Source organism: Oncorhynchus mykiss, chromosome 2 (genome assembly GCF_013265735.2).
Source record: "Oncorhynchus mykiss isolate Arlee chromosome 2, USDA_OmykA_1.1, whole genome shotgun sequence".
In the NCBI taxonomy this organism is placed as follows: Eukaryota; Metazoa; Chordata; class Actinopteri; order Salmoniformes; family Salmonidae; genus Oncorhynchus; species Oncorhynchus mykiss.
Genome location: NC_048566.1, coordinates 5,567,501 through 5,595,209, shown reverse-complemented (window position 1 = coordinate 5,595,209; position 27,709 = coordinate 5,567,501). Strand labels below are relative to the sequence as shown.

Sequence of the window (27,709 nt, the reverse complement as noted above, 5' to 3'; positions counted from 1 at the left end):
CAACAAGTCTACTAGTAGATTTATAAAAATGGTATTAACAATTTGAATTAATATTATCTAACCTTATCTGTGGTATAAATCCACAATCGATGATTCCTAGCTGACATTGGGTGTACGGGCATTTTACTGCAGTAGAGTTACAAGATATTTTGAACGATAGTGTCCCAGGCTGCTGGCCTGGAGTAGGTTTAAAGTAGTGAGGTAGTGGTGAGGTTTTAATGGGTGCAGGGTTAGTTGGTAGAGTAATTGTTTCACAAAGTGTATTGAATACATACTACAGAATAGTAGGCGGATACACAGCCAATACAGTAGGTGGCGGCCTACACCTATTACATTTGTTTGCCACAATACCAAACAAGAAGTAGCTTTGACAACGATTGCTTCTGCCTTAACCCATTCTTCAGACAGACATTACTAGTTGTGCAGAGTGATGTTTATATATACACGCTAGCTAGGTAGCTGGTGTGCGACCGAAGGAAATCACTAGCATTTTTTTAAAGGGTTGAGTAACATTAATTATGTTTGGTATTAATACATACTCAAGAGTAAAACCATGTCTAGTTCTTCAGCATTACGCGAGCAGTTGTATGGCTTTGAAGAAACGGACCAGCGGCAGTGTCGAACTTGATCCGCAGCATCGAGTCCATCATTTGAACCGCGAGCGCCGTTCCGTCTCATCAGTTTGTCATGACAGAAGAGATTTTCACACTTCTTCCAAGTGTGCTGGTAAAAACCTGCTGAGGAAGTTTGTCAACAAAACAAAGTAAGAGAACGTTATGGTTTGACGTTTTGGTAGCAAGCCCTGAGTTGTCGGATTTGATTCATCATGTCTTGCTAGCCTGTTTAGTCTGAGCCGTCATGTCGAATCCTTGTCACGCCAAGCATGTTTGGCTTGACAATAACAAGTTGTTAGCATGAGCACAAACGGATCAGGTACCAGGCTCCTCTTCTGCTATGACTTGAGTAACGTTTTCTTCATTGCATGTCTTCAACAGGAAGAAGCTCTGGTATGAAACACCGCCCCAGGTTGGTACACTGTCTCGCGTCATGATTTACATTGTAATTATGCTTATTCTCAGCCTGGTCCCTGATCTGTTGTCATTGGCATAACAATTCCATAGGAGTTGTCAAGACAGTAGAAACAGACTGGCACTCAGGCTTGCTGTATCTGGTTTCACATTTGAACCTTTGTGTAATTCTGACAGGGGCCACCGTCCAGTCAGCTCAGTGCTCTGAAGCCACCTAAGAAACGAAGCCAAGAGGACAACATGCGCACCCGAGTCCTCAACTCCATCCTGTACAAGGCCATCACTGATCTACTGAGCTCCCCCGAAGTCAACAATGAGGTCTACAACTACAGTGTGGACATCTCAAGGGTAGGAATAACCTAGCCGGAGTGCCGGAGTGTTTGTGCAATCACGCCAACTCCATGTCACTCATTGTCATGTTTGGCTGGACAATGACAGCATTGAGCACTTGCCGATCTGGGACTAGGCTAGGAAGTACTTCAGCTTGGACTGAAATATTCAATGACATTTTGGTAATGCAAGGTAGCTTCATAAAATTGGTGCTAGTATTGTGTACATTCTATCCCTCTCAGCACTGCCTGGACGGCGCCAAAATGCAAAGTCCTTCCGTTTGAGTTTTTATAATATTGTGTGTGTGTCACATCAGGTGTCCCTGCCTGTAGACTTCTCTAGTTGCCGGGTCTATTGGAAAACCAGTGGTGTGTCAGAGAAGGATGACCAGATTCAGCAAGCACTGGACAAGAGCAGCCCTCGTATAAGGTAAGCACTCTCTCAGAAAATAGCAGTACTCTTCTCTTTCTGTGGTGATTGTTTCTAGCCTGGTTCCAGATCTATGTGTTCTTGCCAACGGTCCATGTCAAGGAGTTGGCAGGATAGCACACGGAGACTGACACTCGGGCTAGGTTGTTTCAGGATGATGTTAGAGAGAACCCCTGTGCTGTTCTGTTGTTAACAGGTACCTCATTATGGCTCATCAAACCCTTGGTGGTGTCCCTCCTTTGGTTTTCATAAAGGATAAACAGTACGCAGCCATGTCTGAGGTAATTGGCATTTCATATTCATTAGAACACAAACAATATTCAACATTTTATGACAGACTGTGCTGATGGACTTTGTGCTTGTGGACTGTGCTGTTAGGTTGAAAACCTACTCAAGATGGCTGACTTTGGTCCTGAAGATGATCTGGGGTGAGAAAGTCTGATGACTGGCGCTCAAATAGTAAATACAGTCAAGTGAATTTTTGAAGTTGACATAATACATCTAATTTCTTCCAGAGAACAACTACATGTAGTGGAATCAGGACAGCCCACCACATCTAAAAAACCTGTGCTGTTCGGGGTTGACCACGACGCTCTCAACAAACAGATCCTGGACTACAAACTGAGGGTCAAAGACACTACCTCAAACACTCTGGCACCAGAGCTCACAATGCAGCAGCTGGAGGTGCTGGCAGAGTACAGGAAGCAGAAGATAATGGAGAAGAAGAAGAAGTCTAAACGGCCCGTTGATGATGACATCACCCCTAAGGAGTACCTTCTGTCCAGGCACAGCCAGGGTCAGGAGAGGGAGGAGGAGGAGGACGGCCGGGCATTCAGCCAGGAAGACGACCAGGTCCGAGAACTCATGGCTGAGGAGAGCAGGAAGTCCTAGATCCTTAGTTGAAAAGGTGGAATGTCAGTGACGAAACATCACAACTTGTAATCCCGGTTATCATCTCCATCAGACTTTCCTATTCGGAAGTCCAACTTGGGAGAGTCGGTTTGTTTCGCCGTCTGAACCTTGTATTTCTCACTTCCGAGGAGCATTGGAAGGCAACATGAATGACCAGTGTTCTGGAGATCCCCTCTCCTTACATGTGTGTTTTGGTAGTTTTACACCAGAGATCAGACATGGGTGAATTGTTCATGTCAATAAACACTTTCAAGGTATTGAGTTTGTCATGATACATTTAATTGTTCATTGACTACCATTCCAATAGGTGTAGAAATATTAGTCAACAGGATTGGGGAGGGGGGTGTGTATATAGAAAAACATGATCACCAATCTAGTCCTATAAAGAATCCAGTCGTGTAAATGATCCGTTGTAAACATTAAAGGCACATCATGCAAAAACTGCAACTATGTTGTAAGTTGAGTAAAAGGCGGAGATGCAATCTGAAAAGGCTCTTGATATTGTAAAAGGTAATTTCCCATTAAGACGTCCTCTGTAGCGTTTGCCTTGAATGTGATCTCTGTGACCGCGGTAACAAAGGCTCATTGTCCACAGCGTTACAGATTGAATCCCACCATGAATATTTTACTTCTCCCCTTACTAAATGACTTATACACTTGTATAAAAAGTACATTCCAAAATCTGGTTTTCTAAGAAAAGCCTTTTGATGTATTAAGTTGAATTAACGTAAGGATATGCTAATCACAGAGAAAAGGCATAAGCGATGAAATGATACATTTCAAGCCACTGTGTTATTCCAATCAAAGCCATTGGAGATTGGTTGTGGGTTTCATAGAGCAAGCCAGGGTGGAGTTCAATAGGGCACACTGTAGAAAAATGTCTAGCAACGGAACAATGCAAATCTGTGTTCTAATTGGACAAGTTCAGGTAATATCTCCCCGTGTTAAAAATGTCTTCCACCTACTGAATGACCCGGGATGAAACTGTTGACTGCTCCTCCATGCCTGCACCAACGCTCTGTCCTGCTCAGATCGATTCCACAGTATGCTCCTCGGTCTGCACAGCCTCTTGGACATAGACGATGAACTGGGAGGCGTCCTCTCCCTGAGTGTACACGGTGACCGTCTCCATGCCCTCCACATCATCAGACGACACCACCAGATGGTGCTCCTCACCCAGCTCCATGGAGGCTGCCTGCTGGAAGGGGTCCTGGATCATCACAGTGTGGCTCCCCTGCTCCTCCTCCTCAGCCACCTGGAAGATGTTGGAAAGAGGATTGGAGTGGTATGTCCTAAATGGCAACATATTCCCTATTGACAAGGGCCCAAGCACCATATTCCCTTTTATAGTGCACTACTTTTGACACTGCTCTTACCTGCTCCACCACGGTCACTCTGCCAGGGACCATGGCCACCATGGAGGCTGCTGTGGCATCATTAGACTCTGCCCCCAGCTCAATGATCTGCTGCAGGATGTTAACCGCGGTGGGATCCAGCCCTTCTGTGGTGGTCGCCACCACCCCTAAGCAGAGCATTCCAATACATTAAACACAGTGAGGGAAACCAAGGATATGTCACTCTGTTGTATGTGGCTTGACAAGGAGCCAAATGGCGTTGGCAAGAGTACAAACAGATCTGGGATCAGGCTAACTTGTCCTAACCGTTCTCTGTGAACCTGAGATCCTGGAGGGCCGACACGGCAGCTTCGGTCCCCTGAGGGTCCTCTGTCTCAGTGATGTGGAGGTACTGGGTAAGGGGCTCCTCCACCGACTGCTCCACCACCTCAGAACACACACACAACACGGTGTCTAGACATAGAAAAACATCTTAATATTGACCATATATATAGGAGAGTATGAAACCTTACCTCCCATTGGTTGAGACCAAGCACGTCACTCTGAATCACTTTGAGGCCATGCTTGTTCTTCAGGTGTCTGTTCATCTCCCACTTGGTACCGTACACATAGTCACACACAGGACACTTCACTCCACCTAGAGATATAGGACATAGTCCCACACAGGACACTTCACTATACCTAGAGATACAGGACATAGTCACACACAGGACACTTCACTCCACCTAGAGATATAGGACATAGTCACACACAGGACACTTCACTCCACCTAGAGATATAGGACATAGTCACACACAGGACACTTCACATAGAGATATAGGACAGTCACACACAGGACACTTCACTCTACCTAGAGATATAGGACAGTCACACACAGGACACTTCACTCCACCTAGAGATATAGGACATAGTCACACACAGGACACTTCACTCCACCTAGAGATATAGGACATAGTCACACACAGGACACTTCACTCCACCTAGAGATACAGGACAGTCACACACAGGACACTTCACTCCACCTAGAGATACGGGACACTTTAAAGACTGATTCCAGGTCCTCTGTTCTACTGAGTAAAGACTGATTCCAGGTTCTCTGTTCTACTGAGTAAAGACTGATTCCAGGTCCTCTGTTCTACTGAGTAAAGACTGATTCCAGGTTCTCTGTTCTACTGAGTAAAGACTGATTCCAGGTCCTCTGTTCTACTGAGTAAAGACTGATTCCAGGTTCTCTGTTCTACTGAGTAAAGACTGATTCCAGGTTCTCTGTTCTACTGAGTAAAGACTGATTCCAGGTCCTCTGTTCTACTGAGTAAAGACTGATTCCAGGTCCTCTGTTCTACTGAGTAAAGACTGATTCCAGGTCCTCTGTTCTACTGAGTAAAGACTGATTCCAGGTCCTCTGTTCTACTGAGTAAAGACTGATTCCAGGTCCTCTGTTCTACTGAGTAAAGACTGATTCCAGGTCCTCTGTTCTACTGAGTAAAGACTGATTCCGTGTCCTCTGTTCTACTGAGTAAAGACTGATTCCGGGGCCTCTGTTCTACGGAGTAAAGACTGATTCCAGGTTTTATTTTGGAGATGGGTCTACTGGAACTGACATGACTGATTTAAAAAATTTAACTAGGCAAGTCAGTTAAGAACAAATTCTTATTTACAATGACGGCCTCCCAAAAGGCAAAATACCTCCTCCACGACATAAAGAGAGACCTAAGACAACAACATAGCAAGGCAGCAACACAAAACAGGGTACAAACACTATTGGGCACAGACAACAGCACAATGGGCAAGAAGGTAGAGACAACAATACTTGTTTTTCCCTATTAAACTTAGTTGAATACATTGACTAAGTCTTTCTGGATAAGAGCGTCTGCTAAGTGTGTCTCTGCTGAGCCACTCACCTTGCTGCTCCACAGCCTCAGAGGTGGCTGGCCCAGGCCCTGCGTTACAGTACTCCTGGTTGGTACAGTATGAGACACAGAGATCGGTGTGTCTCTGCTGAGCCACTCACCTTGCTGCTCCACAGCCTCAGAGGTGGCTGGCCCAGGCCCCTGCGTTACAGTACTCCTGGTTGGTACAGTATGAGACACAGAGATCGGTATGTCTCTGCTGAGCGACTCACCTTGCTGCTCCACAGCCTCAGAGGTGGCTGGCCCAGGCCCCTGCATTACAGTACTCCTGGTTGGTACAGTATGAGACACAGAGATCGGTGTGTCTCTGCTGAGCCACTCACCTTGCTACTCCACAGCCTCAGAGGTGGCTGGCCCAGGCCCCTGCGTTACAGTACTCCTGGTTGGTATAGTATGAGACACAGAGATCGGTGTGTCTCTGTTGAGCGACTCACCTTGCTGCTCCACAGCCTCAGAGGTGGCTGGCCCAGGCCCTGCGTTACAGTACGCCTGGTTGGGGTGCTTCTTGCTGTAATGTCTCTTCAGGGGTCCTGCTATGTTACAGGAGTAGTGACAGTGGCCGCAGCGGTAGGGCTGTGGAAAACATATTTCAATTGGCTTCAATAATGAAGACTAGAAAGGGTCCTTTTTTCCCTGAGGGAACATTGTGCTGCTCCCTTAAGCTGTCCAAATGTATTTCATGGTAGTGGAAGTTGAACCTGTTAGAGGCTGGTGTTGATACATTGATGCTAGTGACTGTATTATAAAAGCTTTATATAGAGAGACGACCCTCTTCTGACTACCTTGAAAGAGGCGTGCTGCTCCATGTGTCGTACCAGTAGAGGTTTCTGTGCAGCGCTGTAATCACACTCTGTACATTGGAACTGCTTGCCTACAGTATGGAGGGACAGAGACAGGATGACAATACTCATCAGCTCTGTAATCACACTCTGTACATACCTAACCCTACAGTATGGAGGGACATACCTAACCCTACAGTATGGAGGGACATACCTAACCCTACAGTATGGAGGGACATACCTAACCCTACAGTATGGAGGGACATACCTAACCCTACAGTATGGAGGGACATACCTAACCCTACAGTATGGAGGGACATACCTAACCCTACAGTATGGAGGGACAGAGACAGGATGACAATACTCATCAGCTCTGTAATCACACTCTGTACATACCTAACCCTACAGTATGGAGGGACATACCTAACCCTACAGTATGGAGGGACATACCTAACCCTACAGTATGGAGGGACATACCTAACCCTACAGTATGGAGGGACATACCTAACCCTACAGTATGGAGGGACATACCTAACCCTACAGTATGGAGGGACATACCTAACCCTACAGTATGGAGGGACATACCTAACCCTACAGTATGGAGGGACATACCTAAGCCTACAGTATGGAGGGACATACCTAAGCCTACAGTATGGAGGGACATACCTAACCCTACAGTATGGAGGGACATACCTAACCCTATAGTATGGAGGGACAGAGACAGACTCACCTGCTGGTTAGTACAGTCAGAGGTAAAATACTTAAATGTTAACTACCCAACTAGATCCCAAATGGCTCCCTATTCCATATATAGTGCACTACTATTGACCAGAGCCCTATATAGTGCACTACTTTTGACCAGGAACTCTGACCAGAGCCCTATATAGAGCCCTATATAGTGCACTACTATTGACCAGATCCCTATATAGTGCACTACTATTGACCAGAGCCCTATATAGTGCACTACTATTGACCAGGAACTCTGACCAGGTGTAAAGTAGTGCACTATATAGGGAATAGCGTACCATTTGGGACTCATCCTAGATCTCAAAGCGTTTGTGGGTTCTCTCTCACCGTCCTCTGTGTGCATCAGCTTGTGGCTCTTCAGAGTGACCTTGGACTTGAACTTCTTGCCACACATGTCACACAGGTGTGTCTTCTCCGTGGTGTGTCTGCTCATGTGGGCCTTCAGGTTGCTCTTACTGCGGCTGGCGTAGTCACACAGGGAACACTTGAAGGGCTTCACTCCTAACAGGGAAGAGACACAGTGGCTTTTACATGTTGGTCAATTAGCAGACACTCTAATCCAGAGTGATTTACAGTCAGTAGTTATTTAGCAGACACTCTAATCCAGAGGGATTTACAGTCAGTAGTTATTTAGCAGAGACTCTAATCCAGAGTGATTTACAGTCAGTAGTTATTTAGCAGAGACTCTAATCCAGAGTGATTTACAGTCAGTAGTTATTTAGCAGACACTCTAATCCAGAGGGATTTACAGTCAGTAGTTATTTAGCAGACACTCTAATCCAGAGTGATTTACAGTCAGTAGTTATTTAGCAGAGACTAATCCAGAGTGATTTACAGTCAGTAGTTATTTAGCAGAGACTCTAATCAAGAGGGATTTACAGTCAGTAGTTATTTAGCAGAGACTCTAATCCAGAGTGATTTACAGTCAGTAGTTATTTAGCAGACACTCTAATCCAGAGTGATTTACAGTCAGTAGTTATTTAGCAGAGACTCTAATCCAGAGTGATTTACAGTCAGTAGTTATTTAGCAGACACTCTAATCCAGAGGGATTTACAGTCAGTAGTTATTTAGCAGAGACTAATGCAGAGTGATTTACAGTCAGTAGTTATTTAGCAGACACTCTAATCCAGAGTGATTTACAGTCAGTAGTTATTTAGCAGAGACTCTAATGCAGAGTGATTTACAGTCAGTAGTTATTTAGCAGACACTCTAATCCAGAGGGATTTACAGTCAGTAGTTATTTAGCAGAGACTCTAATGCAGAGTGATTTACAGTCAGTAGTTATTTAGCAGACACTCTAATCCAGAGTGATTTACAGTCAGTAGTTATTTAGCAGACACTCTAATCCAGAGTGATTTACAGTCAGTAGTTATTTAGCAGACACTCTAATCCAGAGGGATTTACAGTCAGTAGTTATTTAGCAGACACTCTAATCCAGAGGGATTTACAGTCAGTAGTTATTTAGCAGACACTCTAATCCAGAGTGATTTACAGTCAGTAGTTATTTAGCAGACACTCTAATCCAGAGTGATTTACAGTCAGTAGTTATTTAGCAGACACTCTAATCCAGAGTGATTTACAGTCAGTAGTTATTTAGCAGAGACTCTAATCCAGAGTGATTTACAGTCAGTAGTTATTTAGCAGAGACTCTAATCCAGAGTGATTTACAGTCAGTAGTTATTTAGCAGACACTCTAATCCAGAGTGATTTACAGTCAGTAGTTATTTAGCAGAGACTCTAATCCAGAGTGATTTACAGTCAGTAGTTATTTAGCAGACACTCTAATCCAGAGTGATTTACAGTCAGTAGTTATTTAGCAGAGACTCTAATCCAGAGTGATTTACAGTCAGTAGTTATTTAGCAGACACTCTAATCCAGAGTGATTTACAGTCAGTAGTTATTTAGCAGAGACTCTAATGCAGAGTGATTTACAGTCAGTAGTTATTTAGCAGACACTCTAATCCAGAGTGATTTACAGTCAGTAGTTATTTACCAGACACTCTAATCCAGAGTGATTTACAGTCAGTGCATTCAACTAAGGTAGGTAAGACAAGCACACATCACAGCGATAAGACAAGCACACATCACAGCGATAAGACAAGCACACATCACAGCGATAAGACAAGCACACATCACAGCGATAAGACAAGCACACATCACAGCGATAAGACAAGCACACGTCACAGCGATAAGACAAGCACACGTCACAGCGATAAAACAAGCACACGTCACAGCGATAAGACAAGCACACATCACAGCGATAAGACAAGCACACATCACAGCGATAAGACAAGCACACGTCACAGCGATAAGACAAGCACACGTCACAGCGATAAGACAAGCACACGTCACAGCGATAAGACAAGCACACATCACAGCGATAAGACAAGCACACATCACAGCGAAAAGACAAGCACACATCACAGCAAAAAGACAAGCACACATCGCAGCGATAAGACAAGCACACATCACAGCGATAAAACAAGCACACATCACAGCGATAAGACAAGCACACGTCACAGCGATAAGACAAGCACACGTCACAGCGATAAGACAAGCACACGTCACAGCGATAAGACAAGCACACGTCACAGCGATAAGACAAGCACACGTCACAGCGATAAGACAAGCACACGTCACAGCGATAAGACAAGCACACATCACAGCGATAAGACAACCACATATCACATTCGTTGCAAGCAAAACTTTCTTCTAAAAAGTTAAGTGTGGTAGTTGCTATTGCCTTTTAACATGTGTAGAAAACCACTTCGGGCCACCTCAGAGTCCAACAGTATAACTCATTATAGGGAATAGGATGTAATTTGGTACGCAGCCTAATGAGTTTGATTGTCCTACCTTGGTGAGCCCAGATGTGCTGCTGCAGATCAGCTCCGTTCCTCATGAAGTAGCTGTCACAGTAAGGACACTTAGACGCTCTCTTCCCGATCAAGCCCTTCACCTGCACCCTCACCCCAAGCGCCTCGGAGATGGTGTTCATCGGCGTATCTGCAGATAAGAGATGGTTTTACCTACATAGCCAGCGTCCTGTCCAGGGGCTGTACATGTACATTAAAGCTGCCTCAAGATTCAGAAACAGGATTAGGCTCCTGCCCTATGGGCCGTTCTGGCTCTGACGAGGCTTACTTACCTCGCTGCCTGGCTCCAATCAGGAAATGGGTATGATATTTTGGATTTAAACATCATTAACACTCTGCTGTTGTAATAGAACACCAAAGACTGGGCTTAGTTCCGGTCTCTTACCTGGATGAAAGCTCTTGATATGATGCTTAAGTTTATCTTCAGTGAACGTTTCCTCACACACAGGGCAAGCAAAGCTTTTCTTCTCCTTTAATATTGGATTAAATTGATGATGTTAAGAGTCCACAATCGTCAACAAACAGACATTTCAATGTAATAATGATCATAATTGTGACCCCTATGGGCCCTGGTCAAAAGTAGGGTACCATTTGGGCCCCGGCCCCAGACTCACATTGTCAAAGTGTGTTTTGAGGTGGGCCTGCAGCTTGTACTTGTCAGGTGTGCAGTACTGACAGTGTTCCATGGGGCACTGGAGCAGGATGTTACTGTGTCTCTGGATCAGATGTCGCTTCAGACAGTTCTTGGTGATGGACGAATAGCTGCACTGGGTACAGTAATGTAGATGCTCTTTTGTGTGAGTACGCACATGCATGTTGTAGTGCACTTGGTACCAGAAGAGCTTTCCTAGACGGGGAACAACATAAAACATGAGGCTTAACAACAAACCAGCTGGTTTACAGATGAATTACCAACACATAGGAAATGATGAAATAGCTGAAATTACAAACCCTTGTAAAAATGCAACGTATACTGCTAGAAAATGGTTTTCTATGTCAATATATTTGTGTGATATATTCTTACCACAGTATTCACATTCCAGGTCCCCGTATACCTTTCGGATTCTGTCAAAGACAACCATGTTCAGCTGCCTTTTCTGCAACTTATCTAGAATCTGTTGGAAAGCGCTCCTCTCCTCCGTTGTGCCATCTTCTCCTTGTGGGCCAGCTGAAGCGTTTGTTTGACCTATGACCTCCCCCTGAATCAGAACCAAAGACCGGAGAGTCTCCTCAACATGACCTTGTGATGTTGATGAAGAACCCTTTTCTTCTTCTGGATGCTGCTGGTGGCCCACTGACTCCTCCTTGCCTGAAGGCCTTTCTACCAAAGTGTCTTGTTCAGCCACAATGACGTTATTCTCCCCATGAGGCTTGTCTTCCTCCATCAGTGTCTTATCAGTTCTCTCCTCACTGATTACTTCCTGGGTCGTGCCTTTGCTTGCTGTCTGGGTTTGTTCAGGACTGATTGGCTCAGTTCTGTCTTGTAGAGTCTCAGTCTCTTGTGCAGGTTGATTTAACACGCATGTCTCCTCAGGCCCCGGATCAGGGACCACCTGTTCCTCTCCCTCTCCCAGTCCTTCCTCCTGTTCCTCTCCCTCCCCCTGCTCCTCTGAGGGGTCACCAGTGAGGACCTCCTCCTCCTCCTGCTCCTCTGAAGGGTCACCAGCGAGGACCTCCTCCTCCCCCTGCTCCTCTGAGGGGTCACCAGCGAGGGCCTCCTCCTGTTCCTCTGAGGGGTCACCAGCGAGGGCCTCCTCCTCCTCCTGTTCCTCTGAAGGGTCACCAGCGAGGGCCTCCTCATGTTCCTCTGAAGGGTCACCAGCGAGGGCCTCCTCCTGTTCCTCTGAGGGGTCACCAGCGAGGGCCTCCTCCTGTTCCTCTGAGGGGTCACCAGCGAAGGCCTCCTCCTCCTCCTGTTCCTCTGAAGGGTCACCAGCGAGGGCCTCCTCCTGTTCCTCTGAGGGGTCACCAGCGAGGGCCTCCTCCTGTTCCTCTGAAGGGTCACCAGCGAGGGCCTCCTGTTCCTCTGAAGGGTCACCAGTGAAGGCCTCCTCCTCCTCCTGCTGGGCGTTGAGTAGAGATAGCTCCTCAGCCATCCTGATCTCATCCTGTCTCAGCATCTCTCTCTTGATGTCGTCCCCCGGCTCCAGCAGACAGAAGCTGCTGTTGATGGACTCTGAGAACCCAACCGCCTCCTCTGACTCTGGGTGAGCCTCCTTCAGGTGGGCCTTCAGCCGCACGGAGCTGACAAACTTCTGCTGGCAGGCAGCACACACGTAGAGGAAGGGATGCTTACGGACATGAGCCTGGAGAGCCTGAAACTTGGTGCAGCCGTGGTCACACAGCTCGCAGCCGAACGGCCTCTCGCTACCGTGAACCATCATGTGGCGGTCGCGGTCCAGCTCGTTCTTGAACTTGCGGTCGCAGATCTGGCAGTCGTAGAGGAGCTGCCTCTTGCCTTCCCTGGTCTGTAGACTATACTCATGGTACGAGTCCTTCACCTTCATAATAATACATGTTATTAATAACTACATCAATAATATCTCATAATAAAGACAGTATAAAGGCATATGATAGATTTTTAAAGAGAGAGAGAGGTCCGTCACCTTCTTGTCCTCTAGGTCGTGGCTCTCCCTCATGTGTTTCAGCAGGTTCTTCACATCAGAGTACTTCTTTTTGCAGAAGAGACAGTGCTGCTTGATCTTGTGGTGAACTCTCTCCACGTGCACCTTGAGGTGGCCCTTGCTGAGGCACTGGAAGGAGCAGTGTTCACAGCTGAACTTCTCTCCCGTGTGCTTGCGCAAGTGAACGCTGAGGTTGGCTTTGATGGCACTGGCGTAGTCACAGTGTGGGCACTTGAAAGGTTTCTCGTTGGTGTGGGTTCGCAGATGGGCCTGCAACGAGTGGCGGAACTTGAAGACCTTGTTGCAGTATTCGCAGGTGAAGATCTTCAACTGGGTCTGTCCTATTCTGTATGAACGAGGGATGTTGCAATACACATACAGTAGAACCAAATATGTGTTGCTCTTTTTCCAAAGTAACTTTGCCAAAATTCTATTTGCGCTATAGCAAAAACATGATGTTTGTATCTACAGTAACAATGTTGAAATCTGTTGTTGACACGTCCATTAAAGTGTTACATATAGACTATGACATTTCCCAATGCTTGATAATACTGTAGACTACATTGATTCATTTCACTCAATACATCATTATGTTTATTAACACCACAATACAGTCTGGGTACTTCATCTTCAACTGCTGTGTGGTGAACAACCCAAACGTCTGTACCTGTTTGACTTTAATGGCACTTCATAAGCAGCTTGTTGTATGGAATATTCCTGAAATCCTCTCTTCTGTCCTGCCTCCTGAGGGTCTGTGTCTGCTGGAGCAACCGGCTCTGCCGGGGTGGCCTCGATCGGCACTATCCTTGTCGCACCTAAATAAACAAATACACAGACAGATAAAAGTTTATACAGCCTAGGTACAAAGACAAGTCATCGGGAATACATAGACTATAAACTTTCTTGATTTTTCATACATAAAACTCTGAAAATGTACCAACAGCAACATTGTGAATCTATACTTTTCTGGATAAAATCTGAAGATCCTCTGGTTGATCCATGTGCATCCCCAATGGCACCCTATTCCCTACAGCCTATTCCCTACAGCCTATTCCCTATGGGCCCTGGTCAAAAGTATAACACCATGTAGGTAGTAGGGTGCCATTTGGGGTGCATCCATAATACAGTTGTAGCTTACCAGGAAGTGCCTCATGTGCGGTCAGAACCTCACGGATGATAATGTAGTTGTAACTTACCAGGAAGTGCCTCATGTGCGGTCAGAACCTCACGGATGATAATGTAGTTGTAACTTACCAGGAAGTGCCTCACGAGTGGTCAGAACCACACTGATGATAATGTAGTTGTAACTTACCAGGAAGTGCCTCATGAGCGGTCAGAACCACACTGATAATGTGCCTCATGAGCGGTCAGAACCACACGGATGATAATGTAGTTGTACCTTACCAGGAAGTGCCTCATGAGTGGTCAGAACCACACTGATGATAATGTAGTTGTAACTTACCAGGAAGTGCCTCATGAGCGGTCAGAACCACACTGATGATGGGGTTCTTGGGGCCTCCTGCTGGTTCCTGCTCCTTCACAAGAGAAACCCTCTCAGAGCGGAGCGGCCGTGGCCTCTTTGAGCTTCTCTCCCTATCCTCCTCTTTGCCTTCTGCTGCGCCAGGTTGAGCCTCAAACTCTTTGTCTGTGGGGAGAGATCATGAAAACTAAGCATCAATCAATAAAACAGAGCAGATAGACGTTTAGATGATAAACATATATAGACATTTAGATGGTATAGATATAGCCGGTAGATATAGACATTTAGATGGTGAATATATTGATATAGACATTTAGGTGGTATAGATATAGACATTTAGATGATGAATATATTGTAATAGACATTTAGATGGTGAACATATTGACATAGACATTTAGATGGTATAGATATAGACATTTAGATGGTGAATATATTGATATAGACATTTAGATGGTGAACATATTGATATAGACATTTAGATGGTGAACATATAGATATAGACATTTAGATGGTGAACATATAGATATAGACATTTAGATGGTGAACATATTGATATAGACATTTAGATGGTATAGATATAGACATTTAGATGGTATAGATATAGACATTTAGATGGTATTGATATAGACATTTAGATGGTGAACATATAGATATAGACATTTAGATGGTGAACATATTGATATAGACATTTAGATGGTATAGATATAGACATTTAGATGGTGAACATATAGATATAGCTCTTTCCATGACATTGATTGACCAGGTGAATCCAGGTGAAAGCTATGATCCCTTATTGATGTCACTTGCTAAATCCACTTCAATCAGAGACATGGATTTTGTATGTGTGCCATTCAGAGGGTGAATAGGCAAGACAAAATATTTAAGTGCCTTTGAATGGGGTATGTTAGTAGGTGCCAGGAGCACCAGATTGTGTCAAGAACTGCAACGCTGCTGGGTTTTTCATGCTCAACAGTTTCCTGTGTGTATCAAGAATGGTCCACCACTCAAAGGACATCCAGCCAACTTGACACAACTGTGGGAAGCATTGGAGTCGACATGGGGTAGCATCCCTGTGGAACGCTTGACGGGAAGGGCGTGTATGCAATCCATGCAATCTCCATAGATAGACATTGGCAGCCTTACTGATGAACTCAGTGACTTTCAACGTGGCACCGTCATAGGATGCCACCTTTCCAACAAGTCAGTTTGTATAATTTATGCCCTGCTTAGAGCTGCCCCTGTCAACTGTAAGTGCTTTTATTGGGAAGTGGAAACGTCTAGGAGCAACAACGGCTCAGACGCAAAGTGGTAGGCCACACATGCTCACAGAACGGGACCACCAAGTGCTGAAGCGCGTAAAAATTGTCTGTCCTCTGTTGCAACACTCACTACAGAGTTCCAAACTGCCTCTGGAAGCAACGTCAGCACACGAACTGTTCGTCGGGAGCTTCATGAAATGGGTTTCCATGGCCGAGCAGCCGCACATAAGCCTAAGATCCCCATGCACAATGCCAAGCCTCGGCTGGAGTGGTGTAAAGCTCGCCACCATTGGACTCTGGAACGGTGGAATCACGCTTCACCATCTGGCAGTCTGATGGACAAATCTGGGTTTGGTGGATGCCAGGAGAACACTACCTGCCCCAATGCATAGTGCCAACTGTAAAGTTTGGTGGAGGAGGAATAATGGTCTGGGGCTGTTTTTCATGGTTCGGGCTAGGCCCCTTAGTTCCAGAGAAGGGAAAGCTTAACGCTACAGCATACAATGACATTCTAGATGATTCTGTGCTTCCAACTTTGTGGCAACAGTTTGGTGAAGACTCTTTCCTGTTTCAGCATGACAATACCCCCATACACAGAGAGAGGTTCATACAGAAATGGTTTGTCGAGATCGTTGTGGAAGAACTTGACTGGTCTGCAAAAAGCCCTGACCTCAACCCCATCGAACACCTTTGGGATGAATTGGAACACAGACTGCGAGCCAGGCCTAATTGCCCAACCTCACTCTTGTGGCTGAATGGAAGCAAGTCCCCACAGCAATGTTCCAACAACATCTAGTAGAAAGCCTTCCCAGAAGAGTGGAGGCTGTTACACCAGCAAAAGGGGGGACCAACTCCATATTAATGCCCATGATTTTGGAATGAGATGTCTGATGAGCAGGTGTCCACATACCTTTGGCCATGTCGTGTATGGGCCCTGGTAAAAAAGTAGTGAACTATATAGGATGCCATTTGGGACGTATCCCTAGATGGACCATAAAGCACTATTCTATTCCGATCTATTCTAAACAGACATAAGACAGTTGACTTCACACATACCGTTGTCCTCCTCCTGATCCTCATCCTCTCTGAGGTCCATCAAGCAGATGTGTTTCATGATCTGTCGTCTGTTGCCGAACACACGGTTGCACTTCTTGCAGTCCAGGGCATTGTTGTCCTCTGGTTCTTCCTCGTCCACTGGCCCAGCTTCTGATTGGGCCTCTACTATCTGTTGTTTCTGCTTTTTCTGGTTGGGGCTAGTAGTCTCTGTCATGGGCCCATCAGCTACAATCTTCTTGGTTGAGCCTTTAGGACGTCCTCGTTTTCTCTTAACAGGGCTATCTGTGGGGGAAATATGATCACTGCCATCAATCACTCTATTACACACAGACAGACCTATAGGGCCGGTTTCCCAGACACAAATTAAGCCTAGTCCTGGATTAAAAAGAGCTGTCAAAATCGGATTACAATCTGCTACAAATGTTTGAAGGACTACCGAGGCACTGAGTAGCCAATTATTCAGATCGTTGAAAAACAAAGAATCCCTGGTTGCTTTGAAGAGGTGCTCACCTCGACTATTAGTATACCTGGCTGCTTTGAAGAGGTGCTCACCTCCACCATTTGTATCCCTGGCTGCTTTGAAGAGGTGCTCACCTCCACCATTTGTATCCCTGGCTGCTTTGAAGAGGTGTCTCACCTCCACCTCCACCCTTAGTATCCCTGGCTGCTTTGAAGAGGTGCTCACCTCCACCATTAGTATCCCTGGCTGCTTTGAAGAGGTGCTCACCTCCACCATTAGTATCCCTGGCTGCTTTGAAGAGGTGTCTCACCTCCACCTCCACCCTTAGTATCCCTGGCTGCTTTGAAGAGGTGCTCACCTCCACCATTAGTATCCCTGGCTGCTTTGAAGAGGTGCTCACCTCCACCATTAGTATCCCTGGCTGCTTTGAAGAGGTGCTCACCTCCACCCTTAGTATCCCTGGCTGCTTTGAAGAGGTGCTCACCTCCACCATTAGTATCCCTGGCTGCTTTGAAGAGGTGTCTCACCGCCACCATTAGTATCCCTGGCTGCTTTGAAGAGGTGTCTCACCTCCACCATTAGTATCCCTGGCTGCTTTGAAGAGGTGTCTCACCTCCACCATTAGTATCCCTGGCTGCTTTGAAGAGGTGCTCACATCCACCATTAGTATCCCTGTCTGCTTTGAAGAGGTGTCTCACCTCCACCATTAGTATCCCTGGCTGCTTTGAAGAGGTGTCTCACCTCCACCTCCACCATTAGTATCCCTGGCTGCTTTGAAGAGGTGCTCACCTCCACCCTTAGTATCCCTGGCTGCTTTGAAGAGGTGTCGCACCTCCACCATTAGTATCCCTGGCTGCTTTGAAGAGGTGCTCACCTCCACCATTTGTATCCGTCTGCTTTGAAGAGGTGCTCACCTCCACCTTAGTATCCCTGGTTGCTTTGAAGAGGTTCTCACCTTAATTATTAGTATCCCTGGCTGCTTTGAAGAGGTGCTCACATCCACCATTAGTATCCCTGTCTGCTTTGAAGAGGTGTCTCACCTCCACCATTAGTATCCCTGGCTGCTTTGAAGAGGTGTCTCACCTCCACCTCCACCATTAGTATCCCTGGTTGCTTTGATGAGGTTCTCACCTCGACTATTAGTATCCTTGGCTGCTTTGAAGAGGTGCTCACCTCCACCCTTAGTATCCCTGGTTGCTTTGAAGAGGTGCTCACCTCGACTATTAGTATCCTTGGCTACTTTGAAGAGGTGCTCACCTCGACTATTAGTACCCTGTCTGCTTTGAAGAGGTGCTCATCTCCACCCTTAGTATCCCTGGCTGCTTTGAAGAGATGGTCACCTCCACCATTTGTATCCCTGTCTGCTTTGAAGAGGTGCTCACCTCCACCATTAGTATCCCTGGTTGCTTTGAGGAGGTGCTCACCTCCACCATTCTCCAGTGGACCTGTTAATGGCATGAGGGCCACAATGATGTCATCAGGGTTGAGCCCCTCTGTGTGGTGCTTCTCAGACACATGGGAGAGGAGCTGTGCTCGGTGTGGAGAGAACAGGTTGCACAGTTTACACATGAAGATGGAGGAAGTCCCACCTGTGAATTAACAGCCAGGCAGGCCAAAATTAATGTGTGTTTATGTACAAATTTGACTGTGGAAAAGGTTGACGGCCTAATAATAAGATACATTGACAGTTGAATTGACAGTTGGTAGAGCATGGTGCTTGCAACACCAGGATTGTCTCCTCGTGTGTTTAGTGTTCGTTCTGCGTGGTTCATTCTTCGGTCAGAGACTGTATATTGTTCCTCTAGCTACCTACCTTTCTTTCAGTTAAAATACTGAATTCCATCCTAGCTAGGGCCTACATGATCAAGCCAGCCTAGCAACTACAAGCTGAGAATACTGAAATGGAATGAGGTCAGTGCTGTATAGTTTATTGGTTTGCTCTGTGCACACTCTGTAGCTCTCCAGACAGGTTTAGCTACCACTGCAACAGCAAAGATGGTTGAACTCCTGACTCCTCAGCAGTATGAATAAAACTAGCTAAACGCTGGGAGAAACAGGAACAGTTTCGTGATAAATACTTTCTTTACAAACTAAATCCAATAACTTTAGGCCGGACATTTAGCTGCAATAAATGTGCCGTCAATGTTGTGGCTGGTCACGGTAATTATGTGCCCCACTTTTAGCATAGAATAAACTTCACATGAGTAATTTGACTACATCTGTTGGCTAGCTTGCTACTTTTACCTAGCTAAGAAATGTTATTTCTCGAGATAGTACTGTACGAAAAGGTAAACAATCGAATCGAGTACTTACCTGCAGTTGACGTCGCCATGTTTGTAAAATAAAACGTAATACCCTAAGAGTTACATGTACATTTATTTATATCTACATTACTTATTGAATAAGTAATTGAAAATCGTATTTTTATTTGTTTTGAGGAAGGTTTCTGGCGAATCTGCGACAACAAATATGGCGGATAAAGTCTTCCTGTGGAGAGAAAAGCAGGCTGGTTTGGGATGTTCTCCCCCAGTGGCTGGGATGACCAGAAGGCATAGTCTACCCTTGACACATTTGTAAAAGGTTTCCACTCCATTCTTTTGAATGGGATCGTGTACAGTACTCTCCTTATTACAAAATCCTCTGACATATCATGATTGGTTACTCACGTCAATGGTTATTAAATGTGTTCCCATAACAGTAGAAAACTGTAATTTATATAAATAATGTGATGAAATGATTAAGCTTTAAATTAATGTAGCCTACATGGATTTTGAATACAGGTGTGTGAACTGGCAAAACATTTCAATTTGTGAATGAATGTGCATTTTCTTCAGCAATCACTATCATTTTTAACCAGGTCCATAAAAACGTTAGGCTAATAGTATGCTATAAACTGTGAAATACATTATAAACATTCCAAGGAATAAAATAATCAGTCAAGTCAATCAATCAATACACATTTGCAAAGTTTAATTTTTTGCAATAACAAACAGTATTGTCATTATTGATCGGTGACAATGCATCCAAATATCATCCATTGATTGCATTTTCTACATGTTAGGTTTCTCATTAAAAAAAACTACCAATGGGAATCAATTGCAGCCTTCTCTGTTCATACAAAAATAAAGCTTTCCATCTCGTCATGAGTGATCCATTAAATCCCATCCATGCAGATTGAAGCTGTCCAAGCCAGCCAAAGTAAACACCCTCTCCCCAGCCTTCCATACAGGCTTTAGCTGAGTGTAGGATGTTTACAGTAACTATACTCAGAATGGAGAAGCTAGGATACTTCCATTTCCTCAGCAGTAGAACTGGAAGTAAAGCACACTCACTTGAGTCAGACACACTTGTGTCTGGGAAACACCAGATGTACAAACAATAACATTCAGTTATTTAAATGCAGATGCAAACCTGAGGTTGGTGGCATCTTAATAGGGTAGGACAGGCTTGTGGTAATGGCTGGAGCAGAATGGTATCAAATACATGAAAGGTATGCCATTCCATTCATGCAGTTCTGGCCATTATTATGAGCCATCCTCCCCTCAGTAGCCTCCCGTGGTCCAAATCCACTTTTACTTGCAACTGCTTCCCTCTTCCACTTCACCATACATACATCACTGGAGGGTTTACTCCAAGTGATGGGAGGAAGAGAAGGTGCTAATTTTGACTGGAATGCAGCCCTAAATCTACAAACAACAACACTGGTCTAGGAGTCTGTGGAAGAATGGAGCAGCAAACACCCTACTGAAAGCTAGAACATGTACATCACAGCTTCCAGTCGGGGATGTTTACAGTACCAGGCAACCAATCTTGACAACACACTGAACATATCTGTAAAGATGATACTACTGTATGCAGTCTGTCACTGACAATAGCAGCTAAGGAAATTGAAATTGAACTTTGACCTTGGTCGCCCCCTACAGGGCTGTGAGAAAACATGAACAAGTCAAATAAGACAATACTGACAAGTTTATCTATCCATATATTACAACATTCAGTGTTGTTATTCCATTGACTATGTCTCCCTCATACGGTGTCATTTTAGAAACAGCAGAGATGGCGTTGGATAGACGTTGGATTTCAACGATCTGCCAGAATAATGGTGTAACTAACTCAGAACCTGGGTTGTGTGAAAAACATTCAATTTCAAATCTTTATCTGCATTATTACATTTTTTTCAGAACCCTGCTACATCATAAGTATAAAAACAAGCTAGTTAGGAACATTAGGTAACAAAAAATATAGTTATAGCATTTGATAAATTCAATCGGCATTAGAACAAGCTTCCGAGAAAATAGAGAAGCTAGCTTGACTTTAATATATGTGGTTTTTAAAAGAACGAAACGAACTTGTACTGCTTGCTACCGCTAGTGCTGCTAACCTCTGCAGAGTGCAATCAAGCACAAAGCTAGCACGCTAACACGGGCAGAAGTAAACTGGAGAAAGGCCGACAAGTAGCTTCACAATATTAAACGTAAACATGGATTACTAGGTAGCGAACTACGGTTCTCTATTTGGCTTTAGTCGCCCGTCATTTAGCTAACTGACTTGCAAGCTAAAAAAATCAGTCAAAAAGTAATCTAGCAGATTAGCATATCCAACTAGCCAGCTGTGCTATCCTTTCGAGTAAAGTCAAACATGCTATCCTTCCGAGTAAAGTCAAACTCCTTCAGGCTTACTAGCGAGGCTATGCTCCGCTCAGACTGTCCTCCCCGTGACCACGCATAGAATAAACCAAGTACCACGAAAACGAAACGACACTGAAGCCACACCATACGTGAATATCTCGCCGTTTTAAAGCACAACAGTTAAGTTTACCTCCGCCATTCTGTTTCCTTCTGTGTGGCGCTTGTCTTTAGCATGACCTTTAGTTACCCGACACTAATATTGACGTAATTGTCATGGAAACAGAACTCCGCCTGCTACGTGGATTCGCGTACGTTCGAAAATGACCACTGAGCTATAATAAGAAGTCAACGACAGTGGACAAGAAAGAATAAAGCCACCTCTTTACCAAGATTACCCCTTTCATAAATAACATCGCAATAGGTCAATTCTCAAAGTAGGACGCACAGTACATTCACACGATGATACTACAACGGACCTTAATCAATATTTTACAGTAGCTGACTGAGGATGGTTTATATCAAATTACTGTACAAATGTTTCGATTCAATATCAAACACAGAAATGGCATAGGTGGAATATTTAAATAATGGTAGTAAAATGTCAAATGCAATACACACTGTAAATGTATTATCTTCAACCATAACCCTAAAACTTCTACGACAGTACTACAGTAGCCCATATAGCCTGGTCTGTGAGATTTGTGGCATACATCCCTCTCAGTATTTATCCTTATTTTATTGTCAATTGTTGTCCTTACAGCAAAAAGCCATACATTTTTAGACTTATTTCTTAGAACAAAACAAAATTGTTTAACAGCAACCAAAATGTAATAATTATCATGCTAATGCACTGAAAAGCCCAAAAGCTACTTAAAAACATTATTAAAGGTTCACTTGGATATCTTGAGAAAACAATGATCCAACTTGTTATTCATGCAGCTTTTATAACCTTGAAGAAAGAAGAACACGAACAGTCACAGGAATCTGATAATCAAACCTCATGAGTAGAATATAAGGATCATATCTAGCTCACTCCAACATTTAGACCCACATTAGACCCATAAGCACATTATCATTGCAAGCCATATGATTCTGATATCAAGTATATACATATCAACTGTTTAATTAACCAATAACAAATAAATAACCCTGGTAAGAATAGTTGTTGCCCCGGGCAAATCGGCATTTCATACTTTGATCTATGGAGCATAAGCTTGGAGTCAGTCTAATCCCAATGACTTGAACCTCACTGAAGCATGTGTGCTGCTGTTGTGTTACGTCAGTAAATGATGGTTTGTTGTCTGTAAATGTCTGTTATCAGGCTGTCAGTCCTGAAACGATGCATCCATTGATGAGAGGGTGAGAAGGTTTCAGGCTGGCAGCTCCACGGCCCCCTCCTCCTCTCCATCCCCGCGGTTGGCACGGATCTCAACTAGGGTGCGGGCGAAGTGGCTCCAGTCCTCAGGGTGTGGCACTGCCAGCTACAGGAGACAAACACGGTCAGTCACATTTCAAATCAAATCCAATATTATCGGTCACATACACATGGTTAGCAGATGTTATTGTGAGTGTAGGGAAATGCTTATGCTTCTAGATCCGACAGTGCAGCAATATCTAACAGGTAATATCTAACAAATTCCACAACGTAACCTAATACACACAATCTAGTAAAGGAATGGGACAAGAATATATAAGTATAAAATATATGGATGAGCAGATATATGAAGAAAAAAAACCTGAAAAACAATTGGATAGAAACAACAGTAGGCTAACTAATGTATCACATTTCAGCAAAGAAGTGAATAAGAATCCAAGGCACAACAACAAGGCCACGAGTTCCATCTTGTTTCAGCTACAGCACCCATTCTCTCATCGTTCGAACCCTTTAAATGATGGACTTAATTATTTCACCTCTCCCACATCGTAGATCCAGACACGTCCCTCCGAGTCACCCACGGCAACCTCTCTGCCTCCCGACGCCCATCTCACACGGTTCAGAGCACACGCCCCCTCGATCGTCACACTCGCCGCAGGCACCTTTAGAAAGAAAAGCGTCACATTATCTTACAACCACAACAGATAGCTATGTAGAAATATGATCTATGTAGAAATATGATCAAATCCTATTCTGCATCATACACATCCAGTCCAGGATAAAAGAAAGCTGTACAGTGGTAAACAATTAACTAATAAAAACCGTCATGGAGAAGAACGAGCTGGAGGAGACTGACAGGAACAGAGTGTGATGGAGAAGAACGAGCTGGAGGAGACTGACAGGAACAGAGTGTGATGGAGAAGAACGAGCTGGAGGAGACTGCCCAGAACAGACTGTGATGGAGAGGAACGAGCTGGAGGAGACCGCCCAGAACAGAGTGTGATGGAGAAGAACGAGCTGGAGGAGACTGACCAGAACAGAGTGTGATGGAGAAGAACGAGCTGGAGGAGACTGCCCAGAACAGAGTGTGATGGAGAAGAACGAGCTGGAGGAGACCGCCCAGAACAGAGTGTGATGGAGAAGAACGAGCTGGAGGAGACTGCCCAGAACAGAGTGTGATGGAGAAGAACGAGCTGGAGGAGACCGCCCAGAACAGAGTGTGATGGAGAGGAACGAGCTGGAGGAGACCGCCCAGAACAGAGTGTAATGGAGAGGAACGAGCTGGAGGAGACCGCCCAGAACAGAGTATGATGGAGAGGAACGAGCTGGAGGAGACCGCCCAGAACAGAGTGTGATGGAGAGGAACGAGCTGGAGGAGACTGCCCAGAACAGAGTGTGATGGAGAGGAACGAGCTGGAGGAGACTGCCCAGAACAGAGTGTGATGGAGAGGAACGAGCTGGAGGAGACTGCCCAGAACAGAGTGTGATGGAGAGGAACCAGCTGGAGGAGACTGCCCAGAACAGAGTGTGATGGAGAGGAACCAGCTGGAGGAGACCGCCCCGAACAGAGTGTGATGGAGAGGAACGAGCTGGAGGAGACCGCCCAGAACAGAGTGTGATGGGGAGGAATGAGCTGGAGGAGACCTCCCAGAACAGAGTGTGATGGAGAGGAACCAGCTGGAGGAGACCGCCCAGAACAGAGTGTGATGGAGAGGAACGAGCTGGAGGTGACCGCCCAGAACAGAGTGTAATGGAGAGGAACGAGCTGGAGGAGACTGCCCAGAACAGAGTGTGATGGAGAGGAACGAGCTGGAGGTGACCGCCCAGAACAGAGTGTGATGGAGAGGAACGAGCTGGAGGAGACCGCCCAGAACAGAGTGTGATGGAGAGGAACTAGCTGGAGGAGACCGCCCAGAACAGAGTGTGATGGAGAAGAACGAGCTGGAGGAGACTGCCCAGAACAAAGTGTGATGGACAGGAGTTGTCGATAACCTATGCTCCCAAAGGAACGATGGGCCATATGTAAGTAAAGTAACCAATGAGATTGTGTGACTCACCTCAGTGTCATTGTTGAGGTTCCACAGGTCCAAACGACCCATCCCATCCACGGAGGCAAAGAGAGCCGGATGCACAGGGGACCAACTGACATCATAGACATAGTCTGCATTATCCTCAAAGGAGTACAATGGCTTGTTGTGCTGGAGAGAGAGACAGACACAGAAAGAACAACAAATTCATATTATATTCCATTCTAATTCTACAGAGACAGACACAGAAAGAACAACAAATTCAAATTCTATTCTACGAGAATTCTATTCCATTCTAATTCTACAGAGACAGACACAGAAAGAACAACAAATTTATATTCTATTCTACGAGAATTCTATTCCATTCTAATTCTACAGAGACAGACACAGAAAGAACAACAAATTTATATTCTATTCTACGAGAATTCTATTCCATTCTAATTCTACAGAGACAGCGCAAGAATGCTGCTACTGCTGAGGGTTCTTTGGGGCCTTAGGTGGCAGTTATAGCTGTCTTGTAATTGTTAGTTTAAAATGTAGATCAGGGAACAGGGGTAACACCCTGTGTAGAGTAATGTGACTTGTCTTACCTTGATGGACCACAGTTTTACAGTCCAGTCAAATGAGGACGTGATGAAGAGGTGTGAGAAGTCCACAGTGCCCACAGCGTTATGGCAGCTGATCCCAGTCACTGGGCCCTGGTGCCCCTCAAACATCTCAGCTATACCTGCTTTACTGCACACAACAACATAACAAGGCATTCACATAAGTACATTCAATGAGCCTTAAGATAAAGCTATCATTCCAGATACCGTAGGTTGGTTGGTCGAAGGACACACACATATCGCAAACATCTTGCGCTGTTTTCATTGGAAACATAAATAACATCAACTTCATGAGGTTGCATTCATTTGTAACAATAAAAAAACATTGTAAAATAGAGATAATGTGAGAGACTGACATTACACACATCCCCCAGTGTCATGTGCTGTTTCTATGGAAACGTGAAGACACATTGATGTTATAAATAAGTGTCCCTGTTGAGCCTCAGCTCACTAACCTGCCGTGGCGGGACGCAGAGTACACCATCCCTTCCTCGCTTCCCACCACGTAGTTGTTAACATCTCCGGCAGGGAAGGCCATTCCTGTTACTGCTACGGGCTTGGACTTATTGTAGACCAGCTCCATACTCTCCTGTTAAATGCAGGCTCATATAGTTTACCTCAATAAACATGGAACAAAGACAAATACTAGTCATTTTCTTTATGGATAAAATAATTATATATAATGAAATCATTTATTTAGATAAATTCTCTGAGGAGAATTAATAGGAGTTTATTGCGATACATACGTCTCAAATGGCACCCTATTCCCTTTATAGTGCACTACTACCCAATGGACCCTGGTCAGAAGTAGTGCACTATTACCCAATGGACCCTTGTCAGAAGTAGTGCACTACTACCCAATGGACCCTGGTCAGAAGTAGTGCACTATTACCCAATGGACCCTGGTCAGAAGTAGTGCACTATTACCCAATGGACCCTGGTCAAAAGTAGTGCACTATTACCCAATGGACCCTTGTCAAAAGTAGTGCACTACTACCCAATGGACCCTGGTCAAAATAAGTGCACTATAAAGGGAATAGGGGGCCATTTAGGAAGCAGACTTATGCCCCTCTGCTCACCTGAGGCTGAGAGAGCATGTCTAGACTCCAGGAGCACATCTTCCCATCAGTAGACACTGTTATCAGGTTGTTGGCGTTCTGGGTACCCACCACGTTCACACAGTACACTGGGTGCTAGAGGAAAGAACAGTAGGTCGGTTCTTAGATATGTTACCACGAATCTAACGTTGTTCCCCAGACATTTCTTCCCAACGCTTCTTATACGCAATTGGCCTGGGGACGAGGTTAACACAAATCTGTTTGAAATCTTTTTGAATTTCTTAAAAAAAGAAAGAAAAGCCAAACGAACTAGCTTGAATCAGAGAACAGGGTCTGTATATACGAAGCAACTTAGAGTAGGAGTTCTCAGATGACAACGAATAAGATTCCATGGACACGGGATACCTGATCCTAGATCAGCACTCCTACTCTAAAAAGTTTGATACGGTCCCAGAGGTCACACTGATATAAACACGCTACAGTAGAGTATATGAGAGGCAGAGGGAGATGTCTGTTAACTTACAGTGTGTAGAGGGAGGTGTCTGTTAGTTTACAGTGTGTGGAGGGAGGTGTCTGTTAGTTTACAGTGTGTAGAGGGAGGTGTCTGTTAACTTACAGTGTGTAGAGGGAGATGTCTGTTAACTTACAGTGTGTAGAGGGAGGTGTCTGTTAGTTTACAGTGTGTGGAGGGAGGTGTCTGTTAACTTACAGTATGTAGAGGGAGGTGTCTGTTAACTTACAGTGTGTGGAGGGAGGTGTCTGTTAACTTA

General features: G+C 44.9%; 3 protein-coding genes across 16 annotated transcripts in view; 1 reads left to right on the top strand and 2 right to left on the bottom strand.

The window, feature by feature from the left end:
• The first annotated feature begins 357 nt into the window (after positions 1-357).
• rbfa (ribosome binding factor A) lies at positions 358-2,956 on the top strand. The gene is made up of 7 exons (XM_036935918.1): positions 358-763; positions 996-1,026; positions 1,206-1,376; positions 1,675-1,787; positions 1,984-2,068; positions 2,166-2,215; positions 2,303-2,956. The coding sequence occupies exons 1-7, from the start codon at positions 519-521 to the stop codon at positions 2,676-2,678; spliced, it is 1,071 nt and encodes a 356-aa protein (XP_036791813.1). The 5' UTR covers positions 358-518; the 3' UTR covers positions 2,679-2,956.
• On the bottom strand, positions 2,957-19,844 carry LOC110506279 (zinc finger protein ZFAT). Of its 5 annotated transcripts, none has more exons than XM_036935845.1 (17): positions 19,560-19,831; positions 18,629-18,835; positions 16,787-17,068; positions 14,454-14,636; positions 13,659-13,806; positions 12,974-13,337; positions 11,392-12,868; positions 10,982-11,214; positions 10,753-10,837; positions 10,348-10,497; positions 7,818-7,991; positions 6,747-6,835; positions 6,399-6,537; positions 4,567-4,691; positions 4,361-4,481; positions 4,076-4,221; positions 2,957-3,954 (listed from the first exon to the last, which is right to left on the bottom strand). In XM_036935845.1, exons 1-17 carry the CDS (start codon positions 19,576-19,578, stop codon positions 3,727-3,729), a joined length of 4,170 nt encoding a protein of 1,389 aa, XP_036791740.1. In that variant the 5' UTR covers positions 19,579-19,831; the 3' UTR covers positions 2,957-3,726. The 5 variants fall into 5 exon arrangements, 3 of the variants coding, with proteins under 3 accessions (XP_036791740.1, XP_036791741.1, XP_036791747.1); XM_036935846.1 differs by having other exon boundaries at positions 18,671-18,835; positions 19,560-19,829; XR_005034680.1 differs by lacking the exons at positions 2,957-3,954; positions 4,076-4,221 and having other exon boundaries at positions 4,458-4,481; positions 4,567-5,076; positions 19,560-19,844.
• Positions 19,845-22,591: 2,747 nt separating this feature from the next.
• Positions 22,592-27,709, bottom strand: part of dync1i1 (dynein, cytoplasmic 1, intermediate chain 1) — a 29,625-nt gene continuing 24,507 nt past the window's right edge. For all 10 annotated transcript variants that reach the window (XM_036935869.1, XM_036935882.1, XM_036935886.1 and 7 more), the window contains 6 exons: positions 26,961-27,074; positions 26,337-26,470; positions 25,867-26,011; positions 25,307-25,447; positions 23,786-23,911; positions 22,592-23,355 (listed from right to left, as the gene is read on the bottom strand). In XM_036935869.1, coding sequence (XP_036791764.1) covers positions 23,245-23,355; positions 23,786-23,911; positions 25,307-25,447; positions 25,867-26,011; positions 26,337-26,470; positions 26,961-27,074 — 771 coding nt within the window. In that variant the 3' untranslated portion in view covers positions 22,592-23,244. The remainder of the gene's footprint in view (positions 23,356-23,785; positions 23,912-25,306; positions 25,448-25,866; positions 26,012-26,336; positions 26,471-26,960; positions 27,075-27,709) is intronic.

Excerpts from the sequence above, each read along its gene's own strand:
- rbfa (XM_036935918.1), top strand. The coding sequence starts at position 519 with ATGTTTGGTATTAATACATACTCAAGAGTAAAACCATGTCTAGTTCTT. Across the intron at positions 1,027-1,205 it reads GGTATGAAACACCGCCCCAG|GGGCCACCGTCCAGTCAGCT; the intron begins GTTGGTACACTG and ends TAATTCTGACAG. Across the intron at positions 1,788-1,983 it reads AAGAGCAGCCCTCGTATAAG|GTACCTCATTATGGCTCATC; the intron begins GTAAGCACTCTC and ends TGTTGTTAACAG.
- LOC110506279 (XM_036935845.1), bottom strand. Across the intron at positions 17,069-18,628 it reads CAGGGATACTAATGGTGGAG|ATAGCCCTGTTAAGAGAAAA; the intron begins GTGAGCACCTCT and ends TTTCCCCCACAG. Across the intron at positions 4,222-4,360 it reads TCTCAGGTTCACAGAGAACG|GGGTGGTGGCGACCACCACA; the intron begins GTTAGGACAAGT and ends TGCTCTGCTTAG.